Here is a 13,090-nt window from a genome sequence, read left to right as displayed (position 1 = left end):
TTCCAAACTATTATAAAAAAAAAAAAAAAAAATTAGAACCATGATTCATACTTAATCAAACTTTGTGGTCGGACTCCGAAAAAAGAGTGTCAATTATATCTTTTTTTTCTCTAAATAAAACTATTTTTATATAAAAAAAAAGGTATTTAGCAAAATTATAAGAGTTTGTCGTCAATAGTATCATACTATTGTAGAGGTCTTTTAGTGCATATGTCTCGCCAATTATTTCTTTTTTCTTTAAATAAAAATATTTGTGGATTACAATTTTATCTTTTAATAAATTTTTATTTGAAAATTTACTAATTTTTTTGTTTTTGTTTTTATTATACCCATAATAAATATACATGTAATATTAAAGGTAAAGAAATTAGTGAATTTATAGGCATTTTGACAATATTTTTTTGAGTATATGAATTAGAAAAAATTGAAGTATTGATTTGTTGAATATTGTATTTAATATAATTATGTGTAAAAGGTGAAATTTCAACCATGGAATAGGAAATAATTTGTTTGTTAGTTAATTAATGATAAACATTGCGTCCTTGGTGACATTAATAATAAAAAAATTCAAATAATAGAGGCATCATAAAGATTTCTCGACAAACTTAAGTAATTATTTATACTTATAAAATAAACAAATAAATAAAGTAATATGTTGAGTGATTTGACGTGATGTGCACGCGATTGGATGTCGCGTGTGGCGGGATGCTCGAAGGGTGGGGGGGGGTATGAAAGTCAGAGTTCTTAGCGGTGGAGGGTCACCGTTAATAGCCGGTGACCGAAACTGCTTTAAGCAGGTATCACGGGCTATCGGCCGTCGTCCATTAAAAAGTTTTAGGTGAACTGCCACGCACTTCTTCGCCCGCCCTTTTTTTTTTTTTTCCTTTAATTATAAACTCAACTTTCTCTCTCTTCATGTGACCTCACCGAAACCATCTTTCTCTCTCATCATTATTTTTAATTTTTAATTTCTAATTTTATTTTATTTCCACATTAAATTAATATTATATCAACTTTTGCCAAAAAGTTTTTTGGATTAAATAAATTATGGTTTTTTTTAAGACAAAAATCCATTTTTTAACCATAAAATAAATAATGGGTTATCATATTATTAATAAAAATTAACCAGAATTAGACGTGTTTGTTGCTACGATGAATTTCTCGAAATGTCATTTTATTTTAATGTAGAAAATGGGTAGTTTAATGTAGAAAATGGGTAGTGATAATGTTAATGTAGCTTTTACCGTGCCACTATAAATAACTTGTCATGTTTTCAGTACATATACGGTGCAAATTTAAATACCCACCACAAATCAGTTGAGCATTAATCGATATCAGCCTGTTCTGATCTGTTTTGATTTATTTCAATCGGGTGAGCTAACGTTACTTCTTCTGTATTTCAATATTGTCTTGTAGACAGTTTTGAAGACAGTCATGTTCATCATGTAATCCCGAAGAGTCGATTTTGGGCGAAGGGCAATTATGAGCATGATCACAATGAGAAAGGCATGGGAGAAAGAAATTGATGAAAGTTAGGCACTTATGGTATGTGCCACCCCCACTTTCCACTTGACTCTTCTTTATTTACTTCTCTACCAACTATTCATTTCTTATCATTGTTCATCATTCAACCTTTTGACATAAAATGCCCTACCCCTCATTTTCCATTTCCAACTTAATCCATTCCCTATTTCCTTCCATTTTACAATTTAATTATAAAAAATAAAAAATAAAAAAAAACTACAATGGGTTTCTCGTAAATTTTTAATTTTACTGGGCCACTAAAATAAAATATGACACTCGAGAAAATGAAGGGTACATGAATGAACCGGGAGCGATCCCAAAAATACTTTAAAGGTACACTTCTTTTGGACGACTCAATCATAAGAAGTTCAAAATTAAATATATTTTGTTTAGAACAATTATATGTTGTGTGATCTGTTGAAAATTTTCTTACAGGGTGTGTGAGTGAGGACAAAACATGTTGAAAAGACTAATAATATGACCATGTAGTAGGAGATGCACGGGAATGACACAACCATTAATGAATCCATATTTCAAATCATGGAATGACACAACCATTAATGAATCCATATTTCAAATCATGATCCGGAAGGACGTTAGAAATGGTATCAGAAATGGAAGGCGTAAAATAAAAAATTTAAACTTTAAGGATTAAATAAGAAATGAATAATAGGAGATATGCAAGAATTATTAAAAGAGGTTATGGTATTTTCAACTTAGGATTATGAGTGACAGCAACATTTACCTACCAATATTAAATTTACTATAAAGTTCACCACCATAATGCCTCTATCTTTTCATCATTATTGGAGTAATTTTTTTTTTCTTTTCAAAATATTGGTTGGATGGAGTTGAAAAGAACTTCCTAGTGGGGGTAACAATCCAACTAAATTATAAATTATTTTATTATATAAAAATATTTAAAATGACAAATAAAAAAAAATATTTTTTTTATTTATTTATTAAATGATATTGTTACGAATATTATTATGAAAATGACTTTTCAAACGAGCGCTAATTAAATGATATTGTTACGAACATTATTTTCGTCAGGAATTTAGCTCTTAAACTTTAGTTTATAGCGATTTCTTCCCGATGTTTTTAATTTTTTAAGAGTTTATAATGATTGTCGATAGAGATACCCATAGTGAGGAGCACTTGTCTTCGTCACCTATTTCATTCCCTATTTCCGCAAAATTTTCTTTTATTTTTGCGGGAATGGAGCAAAGATTCCCCACGAAGAACTTGCAAGGATCGGTTCACCGTAGCGAATTTTTTTCGATTGTAAAAAAATCTCAACAAATCAATACATTTTATAAGCAAATATATATATATATAATATTATACCAACATAATTAAAATTTTCAAATTTAAATATTACAATTTAAATTAAAAATTAACAAAAATATATTTATATTAAGCTGGGTTGGATCGGGACGAGGAATATAATCCCCTCCGTGGCCCCATTTACCTAAAGACCATCCTCGAGATAAAATAAGACATATTTAGTTCAAAATTGAATGGAAAAGTCTAAAACAATAAATAAATAATAATAATAATAATAATAAAGAAATAAACTGTTTTTTAACTAATTTCTTTAATGGGCCTTGTTTCTTTAGGCCCAAACATAAGTTTTATTTCTGTATTTTTTAAATTAATAAATTTGTGGTTTAATTAAACCATATATATATATTTATTTATTTATTGATTGTCCTACCATTTGGGTTCGGTAATTCTTAAATGTCATTAATTTGCTTAAATACCACTTTACCAAATATTTTATTTAATAGTATATTTGAAATACTCATTATATTTATATAAATATTCTTATATTGATAAATATAAAATAAAGGAATAGAAAAAATATTTACATTTTTTCATATTGTTATATTAAAGAAAATGGAAAAATGAGTATTTTAAAAATAGTTTTTATATATTTTATAATTTAAAACGTATTTTTTTAAAATAAAATATTAAACTAATTATTAAAAAATTTAAAAAAAAATTGAGATAAAAAATTTATAGATATTTTTATTAANTATATATATATATATATATATATATATATATATATATATATATATATATATTATCCAATAATTCAATTTGAGATGAGCTGTATAGAAAATTAAAAATTTAAAAATTTAATTAGAGTTTATGTGACAATATGATACTATTGTAGAGAGTTTATGTTCAAAGTGAACAATATTATCGTAGAAGTCGTGTTCATCCATTGATAATATGGGATATTGATTGATCTTTTCGTCTTTATCCATGTTTTGATAAGAGCGTGACAGAGTGAATTCCACAGGAGGATAACTGAATGATTCTCTCTCCGATTACAGAAATCGCCGCCAGATTTGTGGGTTCTCGATGACGGAAATCAAGGTTATTGGTGTCGTTGGCGGCGGTCAAATGGGCTCCGGAATTGCTCAACTCGCCGCCGCGTACGGCCATGATGTTTGGCTAATCGATTCAGACCCTGCCGCTCTTACTAAAGCAACCAACTCCATTTCTTCCTCAATCCAACGCCTGGTCTCCAGAAACCTTCTCTCTCGAGTAAGAATTCTGTATTTCCAGATCCGTATACATGGGAAGAATATATATATATGATGTTTGGCCTATAATTTACTCTGACATAGTTCTTCTGAACTGGCTGTTTTACCTTTTGATTTACCTTTGATTTGGAGTTTTCTGTTGTCTATTTCATAATAAAAGCTCTTAACAAACCAATTGCAGGGAATCACAAGGTGTAGGACATGTTACGGACTGACTTTGAAATGTTTGAAATAGTTTTTGTCAAGTAAAAAATCAATTCGAAACCTCGGTTTAATGATTCAAAACTAGTTTAATGTTTGATTTTAGACTTTTAAACACGATTTTGATACGATTAAAACTGATTTTGAATCATAAGAATATAATTTCGAGTGATTTTGAAAGCTCTCAAACATGCACTTGATTTAGGTGAAAAACGCAGGATTTAGTGCTATTTGGTTGTTTACTTATGATCAATCTGTAGCATTAGGAGGTTGAGACTCTCTTGGCCCCATCAGTACCCTTTCTAATCAGGATAACACCGATCCACTGCTTTAGGAAAAAGAAAAACAAGAGACTCCTTGCCAGATCCCATGTCTCTGTAATTTCAGCTCATGATATTCTTGGGTCATTCCATACTGAAGGACTAGGAAAATTTGGTCCATAATCTCGATCCTGTCACGACGACTGTACGTTTGGATGGCAGTGATAGTACCAAACATGAAAAATAGTGTGATCTTGAGCCAAAACTGTAGATCAATAATTGAACTTAAAAATAGACTTATCCAAATGACACAGGATCATAGAGGAATTGGATTTGATTGGAGGGAGCCAATGAAACAAAAGTGGACACTGATGAGCTTCTCTTTAGCTTATGAAGAAGCCACGAGATGATGATTTTCTTATAGCAGCTTCAACTTTTTGCTTTAAACAATAAGAACTTACAGGCTCTTAGAAGCCATTGGATGCCTTAAATAGAGGTTTTTTTTTTTTGTCCGTGTGTGTGTGTGTTTGGTTGGGGGCTAAGCAAGTATTTGGGTAGTGTGGGATATAGAACTGTGCCTCTTGAATGTTTAGTTAATCCTTGTATTTCTATCTCTTTTAGTACTTAGACTAATAAAATATCTTTATCGATGTCCTTTCAAATTCTGGCACGTATAATATTGCTCTAGCCTATGGCCTATGATGCAAAATAAATGTTTTATCCCCATTGATCATTTGATCTGAAGTTAAACTGTGAGATCCCACATTGGTTGGAGAGGGGAACGAAGTATTCCTTATAAGGGTGTGAAAACCTCTTCCTACCGTGAGGCTAACGGCAATACGTAACGGGCCAAAGCGGACAAAATTTGCTAGCTGTGGGCTTGGGCTGTTACGAATGGTATTAGAGCCAGGCACCGAGTGGTGTACCAACGAGGACGCGGGGCTCCGAGGGGAGGTGAATTGTGAGATCCCAAATCGGTTGGAGAGGGGAACGAAACATTTCTTATAAGGGTGTGGAAACCTCTTCCTAGTAGATGCGTTTTAAAACCGTGAGGCTGACGATGCTACGTAACGGCCAAAGCGGATAATATCTACTAGTGGTGGGCTTGGACTGTTATATAAACCGAGTTATTTACTGTGGGTTTGACATTGATTATGGAAAGGTTGACATACAACTCTATAACAGAGAAGTTCTACCGTCCACTGTATCAAGTGCTGCCGTCGAGATGGTAGACATTTAATCAGCTTATGAAATCCACTTTACAGGAAGTTGGTGTCAGTGCTCTTCAACGTCTAAAATGTTCAACTGATTTGAAAGAGCTTCATTCAGCAGATGTCATCATAGAAGCTATCGTGGAATCAGAAGATGTTAAAAGAAAGCTATTTCTTGAATTGGATAAGATTGCAAAACCATCTGCAATTCTAGCTTCTAATACAAGTTCCATCCCCATCACTCGCTTAGCATCGTCGACCACACGTCCCGACAAGGTTTTGTCCTCTCTTCCTCCCTTGCATGATTGCTGAACTTCTGTTTTTCTTTTAAAGTGCCATATGTATGTAGTTTTAGTAGCTAGCCATGTGATTCGGCGATAAAACGCGTTGTTATGTGATTTTAGCATGCATTATATGAAACAGAAACGAAGAACTAATTTACTAAACGTTTAACGCCATTGCAGGTTATTGGCATGCATTTCATGAATCCACCACCTATAATGAAGTTGGTTGAGATTGTTCGAGGTGCGGATACATCCGATGAAACGTTTCATGCAATAAAAACCTTGGCTGAGAGGTGATTCACTTCGTCGATTGCTCTTAAATTCGCCTCCGCCCCTCTGTCCCTCCTCTACCATCTGTTGTCTTTCTAGTAACATGGGACTACTGCACTTAGTACATGAGTTGGCTAAGCATAGTCATAACTAACAACCCTCACTATATCGTTGCGTTTGTGCCTCGAACGAACATGTGCCGAGAACAAATAATAGTTTTAACTTTCTTTCCTTTCAGGCTTGGCAAAACATTGATATGCTCTCAGGACTACTCTGGCTTCATTGTGAACAGAATCCTAATGCCAATGATTAACGAGGCGTTTTTCGCTCTCTACACCGGAGTGGCAACGAAGGAAGACATCGACACAGGAATGAAGCTAGGAACAAACCATCCCATGGGTCCCTTGGAGCTTGCAGACTTAATTGGTTTGGATGTTTGTGTATCAATCATGAAGGTACTTCACTCTGGACTTGGTGATGATAAATATGCTCCCTGCCCTCTTCTCGTGCAGTATGTCGATGCTGGTCGCCTCGGAAGAAAGCGAGGATTAGGCATATACGATTACCGTAAATTACCAAAACCAGAAAAATCTAAATCTCGACTTTGATTCATTCGAGTCTATAAGATAAATATGTGACATGGATGATCCTGCTCTCAATACTCTCTTATACTGTCTCAATAAACTGCTACTTCATTTACTCTTTCCATGCAGGTTTCTTTGCAAGGCACTCTAGGATTTCATACTTTTAGCGTTTGAAACTTTGAAGTTGGCATTTATTTGGTACCAAACTCACAATACCAAGCATAACACATTAATTTTTTAAATATCTAGCACATAGACGTGACGTAGATAAATGATTTGGATGTTTGTTTATCATGGTGATACATAATTTTTGTTCTGACGGTGATACATAACTCTCACGGTGATGCATAATTTTTGTTTATCACGGTGATACCAAATCCAAGTATGGTACGTTTATGACAGTGATACATAATTTCTTAACTATCTATCTAGGAGAAATATCTAGGACATATTAGATAAATGATTTTTGTTCGGTTCATTTATTAATATAAAAAAGTTTTTAAAATTATTTTAAAAGTTAAAATAGTATTAATGTTATTTTTAAAAGTTTTTATACATTGTTTCTATAAATATTTTGAAATTTTGTAAAATTTTTAAGGGTATTTATGAAAATTTGGATCATTGTATTTTCTATAAAATTAAAATTTAGTTCTTTCAAATTAATTTTATTGGATTTGGTTATATAATAATAATAATAATAGTTTCATAAATGGTAGTGATTTAAAAAAAAAATAATAAAAAAAAAAAAAATATATATATATATATATATTTCTAGTTCTTGGAGAGTGTTTAATGACGCAGCTGGTTTTTGCAATTTGCAGTTAGATCAAATTTTAACACCCAATCTCACCCTATTTGCTCATGCATGTTCATGCTTGATTACAATGGCGGTGTCGCCTAATCTCTTCCGCTTTGGATTGTTTCGCTACCCGCACTGTGTTGGATTCGAAGCTGTATGGATCCTCGTGCATTTGGGTTTCGATTCGGAGTTTGAAGCTATTTTAAACAATGGGTTCATTGAAATTCATCAAGATATTGATGGAGGGTGAAGGGTTCAAGAACAGAGAAGCTTTAGATGCTGACAATGGCGAAGAATCGGAGACACCCACATGGAGCCAATATTCAAGAGATGACTGAGCCAAGGATAGCTTAAAATAATAGCAATAAGTTTCCCACGCACCTGCAATCGCAAGCTGTTTTAACCTTTTCCTGCTCTGTGTTTGAATCAAAATTGATCTCTGAGTCTTTGACCCTTTGTCTCTGTAGGAACAGAGGCGCTACCGAGCTCGAAAATGGAGGCTCAAAACGCACCATTGTTGCAGCACCTTCGTCATGCCGGCGAAGAAGAGGCTAAGGGGAGAGTCCGGTGGTGGAACAGAGTCATTGATGTTGACGAGGCCAAGACCCAGTTCTTGTTTTCGCTTCCCATGATTGTTACTAATGCTTTCTATTACTTAATACCTTTAATTTCCGCCATGTTCGCCGGTCATCTTGGTGACCTCGAGCTCGCCGGTGCAACTCTTGGCAACTCCTGGGCCACCGTCTCTGGATTTGCTTTCATGGTAACTTCTTAGACCTTTTGTTGTCTTTCTTTCATGAGATTTTTGAGGTTCATGAGACCAATGTGCTCTGTTTTTTTTTGAAGATTGGAGACTGCTTTTGGAGGGTTTTTTTTTGTTAATGTTCTATCAGTTCTTGCACAATTTATAGTTCATCTTTGGTGTTGTGATTTGTTCTGATTTTGGTATTGGAATGATACCTTTTGAGGAAGTCCAAAGCAAAGCCACGAGAGCTTATGCTTAAAGTGAACAATATCATACCATTGTAGAGAGTCGTTATTCCTAACATGGTATCAGAGCCATGCCCACAACTTAGCCATGTCAATAGAATCCTCAAATGTCGAACAAAAAAGTTGTGAGCCTCGAAGGTGCAGTCAAAAGTGACTCAAGTGTTGAACAAAGAGTGTACTTTGTTCGAGAACTCCAGAAAAGGAGTCGAGCCTCGATTAAGAGGAGACTGTTCGAGGGCTCCACAGGCCTCAGGGAAGACTCTATAGTGTACTTTGTCCAGGGGGAGGACTGTTGAGGATTGTTGGGAGGGAGTCCTATAAGTAAGGAATACATCTCCATTGGTACGAGGCCTTTTGGGAAGTCCAAAGCAAAGTCACGAGAGCTTATGCTCAAAGTGAACAATATCATACCATTGTAGAGAGTCGTTATTCCTATTATGGTATCAAAGCCATGCCCACAACTTAGCCATGTCAATAGAATTCTCAAATGTCGAACAAAGAAGTCGTGAGCCTCGAAAGTGCAGTCAAAAGTGATAGTGTCGAATAAAGGGTGTACTTTGTTCGAGGACTCCATAGAAGGAGTCGAGTCTCGATTAAAGGGAGGTTGTTCAAAGGCTTCATAAGCCTCAGGGGAGCCTCTATAATGTACTTTGTTCGAGGGGAGGATTGTGGGAGGGAGTCCTATAAGTAAGGAATACATCTCCCTTGGCACGAGACCTTTTGGGGAAGCCTAAAGCAAAGTCATGAGAACTTATACTCAAAGTGGACAATATCATACCATCGTGAGAGTCGTTATTCCTAACATAAGTAGTAAAGTAGCGAAGGATCAAGCTAAGGGCAGGCTGTTGGTTTTCCACAGGCTTAGCTAAGCCTAAGCTTTCTTAGTCCCAAAAAGTCTGGCTAAACTCTATAAGATTACACTGATTCTTTTGTTTCTCTGACTTCTAAGCTATTTGATTCGATTCTCTTGAGCAGATTGGACTTAGTGGAGCACTAGAGACACTTTGTGGCCAAGCGTTTGGTGCCAAACAATATGGGAAGCTGGGCTTGTATCTGCAAGCCTCTTGCATTGTGTCTTTGTTCTTCTTTGTTATCCTATCTGTCTTATGGTACTACACCGAGTCTCTCCTTATTTTACTCCATCAAGACCCTGCCATATCAAAACTTGCTGCTACCTATGTCAAGTTTCTAATTCCAGGCTTATTTGCTCATGGACTTCTGCAGAACCTTCTGAGATTTCTTCAAACTCAGTCTATTGTTGAGCCCTTGGTTGTCTTCTCAGCTGTGCCTATGTTCGTCCACATTTGTATAGCATATGCTTTGGTGAATTGGACGTGTCTTGGAATCAGGGGACCTGCCTTGGCAGGTTCCATTTCCTTGTGGATATCTTGCTTGATGTTGGGGACATATATGTTTAAGACAAACAAGTTTGAGCAAACATGGGAAGGATTTTCGTCTGAATCTTTGAGCTACTTTCTCATGACGCTCGAACTAGCCATCCCGTCTGCAGCAATGGTTTGGTACGCACCCTTGACTCTCTATCGTTGTGAACTATAATCTGTTAGGAATCACGAAGCTCTACTGATGTGATATTGTTCACTTTGAACATTAGCTCTCATGGCTTTAGTTTTGGTTTTCCCAAAAGGTCTCGTACCAATGGAGATATATTTCTTACTTATAAATCCATGATCATTCCTTTAATTAGCCAATGTGAGACTCCCTCTCAACAATCCTCAACCGTCCTCCCCTCGAACAAAGTACACTATAGAGCCTCCCTGAGGCCTATGGAGCCCTCGAATAGCCTCCCCTTGATCGAGGCTCAGCTCCTTCTCTGGAGTCCTCGAACAAAGTACACCTTTTGTTTGACACTTTAGTCACTTTTGACTAACACCTTCGAGGCTCACAACTTATTTGTTTGACACTTGAGGATTCTATTGACATGACTAAGTTAAAGATATGGCTTTGATACCATATTAGGAATCACGAACCTCCACAATGGTATGATATTATCCACTTTGAGTATTAGCTCTCATGGCTTTACTTTTGGTTTTCCCAAAAGGTCTTGTACCATGAAGATGTATTCCTTATAAATCCATGATTTACACCATAGAGCCTCCCCGGAGGCCTATGGAGCCCTCAAACAACCTCCCCCAATCGAGGCTCGGCTCCTTCTTTGAAACCCTCGAACAAAGTATACCATTTATTCGACACTTGAGTCATTTTTTACTACACCTTCGAAGCTCACAACTTCTTTGTTCGACATTTGAGGATTCTATTAACATGGCTAAGTTAAGGGCATGACTCTGATACCATGTTAGGAATAACGACTCTCCACAATGGTATGATGTTGTTAACTTTGAGCATTAGCTCGCACAACTTTACCTTTGGTTTTTCCAAAAGGTCTTGTACCAATGATGATGTATTCCTTACTAATAAATCCATGATCTACTCCATAAAGCCTCCCCTGAGGCCTAGGGAGCCCTCAAACAGTTTCCCCTTAATCGAGGCTCGGCTCCTTCTTTGGGGCCCACAAACAAAGTACACCATTTATTCGACACTTGAGTCACTTTTGACTATACCTTCGAGGCTCACAACTTCTTTGTTCGACATTTGAGAATTCGATTGACATGGCTAAGTTAAGGGCATGACTCTGATACCATGCTAGGAATAACGACTCTCCACAATGGTATGATATTGTCAACTTTGAGCATTAGCTCTCATGACTTTACCTTTGGTTTTCCCAAAAGGCCTCATACCCGTAGAGATGTATTCCTTACTTATAAATCCATGATCACCTCCCAACAATTCTCGACATAATCCCATAGGTGATCGGTAAGGAGCTTGAAGTATTGGAATACCTTAATATCTTACCCTTTTGCTGTTTAAAATTCATTTAGTTTGGAGTACTGGGCCTTTGAAATTTTGGTGTTCTTAGCTGGAGTGATGCCAGACTCAGAAATAACTACCTCACTAATTGCAATGTGGTACTTATCTCTGCTCTTACACTGTTTCTATGACATAAAATCTCTCTTTTACTCATTCGTATGAATCGATTCGATCCTTGAATACTACAGCGACAATACCGAATGTATCGCCTTCACAATCACGTACGGCCTAAGTGCTGCTACAAGGTACGCAACTAGAGATTAGCCATTCATTTTGTTGTGTTCTGTTCTCTGTAAGACTGAAAATAAGCCAAGAGCGATACTCATGTCAGCACAAGGGTGGCGAACGAGCTCGGAGCAGGCAATTCTAGCAAAGCTAAGAGAGCTATGTTCGTGTCTCTTAAGCTATCTCTTCTCCTCACGCTCGTGGTTCTTCTAGCGTTAGGATTTGGGCATAGTATCTGGTCTAGCTTCTTCAGTAATAGTCCTAAGATAGAGAAGGAATTTGCTTCAATGGTCCCTTTTCTTCTGGTGTCAATACTCTTGGATTCAGTACAAGGAGTGGTATCAGGTACAAATAAGGCCATTCCTCTCCATTTGCTTCCTAACTAAACTAATGCTTTCTTTCTGATATGCTCGATATGCTCGATTCCAATGCAGGCGCGGCAAGGGGCTGTGGCTGGCAGCATTTGGCTACTTACATAAGCCTCCCGACGTTCTACGTCGTCGGGCTCACGACGTCGGCCGTTCTTGGTTTTCATTCGAAGCTATACGCCAAGGTAAATGATTTGCTAGCTAGCACACAGAAGAGTAAGCTTGTGATGTGGTTATGAAAGCTTTGATTGCTTTGTGCAGGGCTTATGGATTGGCTTAACTTGTGGCCTTGCCTGCCAAACTATTGCCCTTTTGCTGCTAACATTTAGAGGAAAGTGGGAAGGAATAGATGTAAAAGGAACCAAAACCAGCTGCTTCGGAAACGAAACTCCTGTTCTTCGTCGATTCGAGTTCAAATAGCAACATCGTCTTGAAAATATCGTCCATACGCTTGAAACAGGAAGAAACTTATTTAAATGTCGGACCACTTTCTTGTAACATACTACAGCCCCAGGTGGCGAAGAGTTGCATCGAGGTGCCAAACCTTCCCGTCGATGTGAGCTCTTGGGGAAGATCAACCTGTTATTCTTAGACTAACTTTTATCCGTTGAGCGACAACCCTTCCACTCGGCACCGTCGGATCACTAAGGCCGATTACAACATATTTTTGTAGTATAAATAAATTCGATTTGTAATAAATTTATGGATTTAAATATACATAAATAAAAATAATTAAATTTTAGCAATATTATTGTGGGTCCCACCTTAACGCCCACCAAATTTTAAGATGGGGTTTACTTTCTATAAATGATTTAAATTTAAATTAAAAACTCTATAATTATTTAAAGTTATTATGAGGTGGAAAATAATTAACTTAAAAATAAATTATTGAAATTTTTTATATTTTCATTTTTTAAAAAGTTATAAATT

General features: G+C 36.1%; 2 protein-coding genes across 2 annotated transcripts; both read left to right on the top strand.

Moving 5' to 3' along the window:
* Positions 1-3,838: 3,838 nt before the first annotated feature.
* On the top strand, positions 3,839-6,967 carry LOC111810545 (3-hydroxybutyryl-CoA dehydrogenase; the record flags this gene model as incomplete). The annotated part of the gene is given in 4 exon segments (XM_023697258.1): positions 3,839-4,083; positions 5,809-6,030; positions 6,219-6,331; positions 6,547-6,967. Coding segments are annotated over 4 exon segments (891 nt in total). The 3' UTR covers positions 6,917-6,967.
* Positions 6,968-6,969: 2 nt separating this feature from the next.
* LOC111810544 (protein DETOXIFICATION 19-like) lies at positions 6,970-12,818 on the top strand. The gene is made up of 8 exons (XM_023697257.1): positions 6,970-7,090; positions 7,714-8,454; positions 9,657-10,201; positions 11,579-11,665; positions 11,756-11,812; positions 11,899-12,137; positions 12,227-12,345; positions 12,422-12,818. Exons 2-8 carry the CDS (start codon positions 8,185-8,187, stop codon positions 12,578-12,580), a joined length of 1,476 nt encoding a protein of 491 aa, XP_023553025.1. The 5' UTR covers positions 6,970-7,090; positions 7,714-8,184; the 3' UTR covers positions 12,581-12,818.
* Positions 12,819-13,090: the final 272 nt, after the last annotated feature.

The sequence above is a fragment of the Cucurbita pepo genome, chromosome LG14 (assembly GCF_002806865.2).
Source record: "Cucurbita pepo subsp. pepo cultivar mu-cu-16 chromosome LG14, ASM280686v2, whole genome shotgun sequence".
Lineage (NCBI taxonomy): Eukaryota > Viridiplantae > Streptophyta > Magnoliopsida > Cucurbitales > Cucurbitaceae > Cucurbita > Cucurbita pepo.
This window is presented reverse-complemented; position numbering and strand designations above follow the sequence as displayed.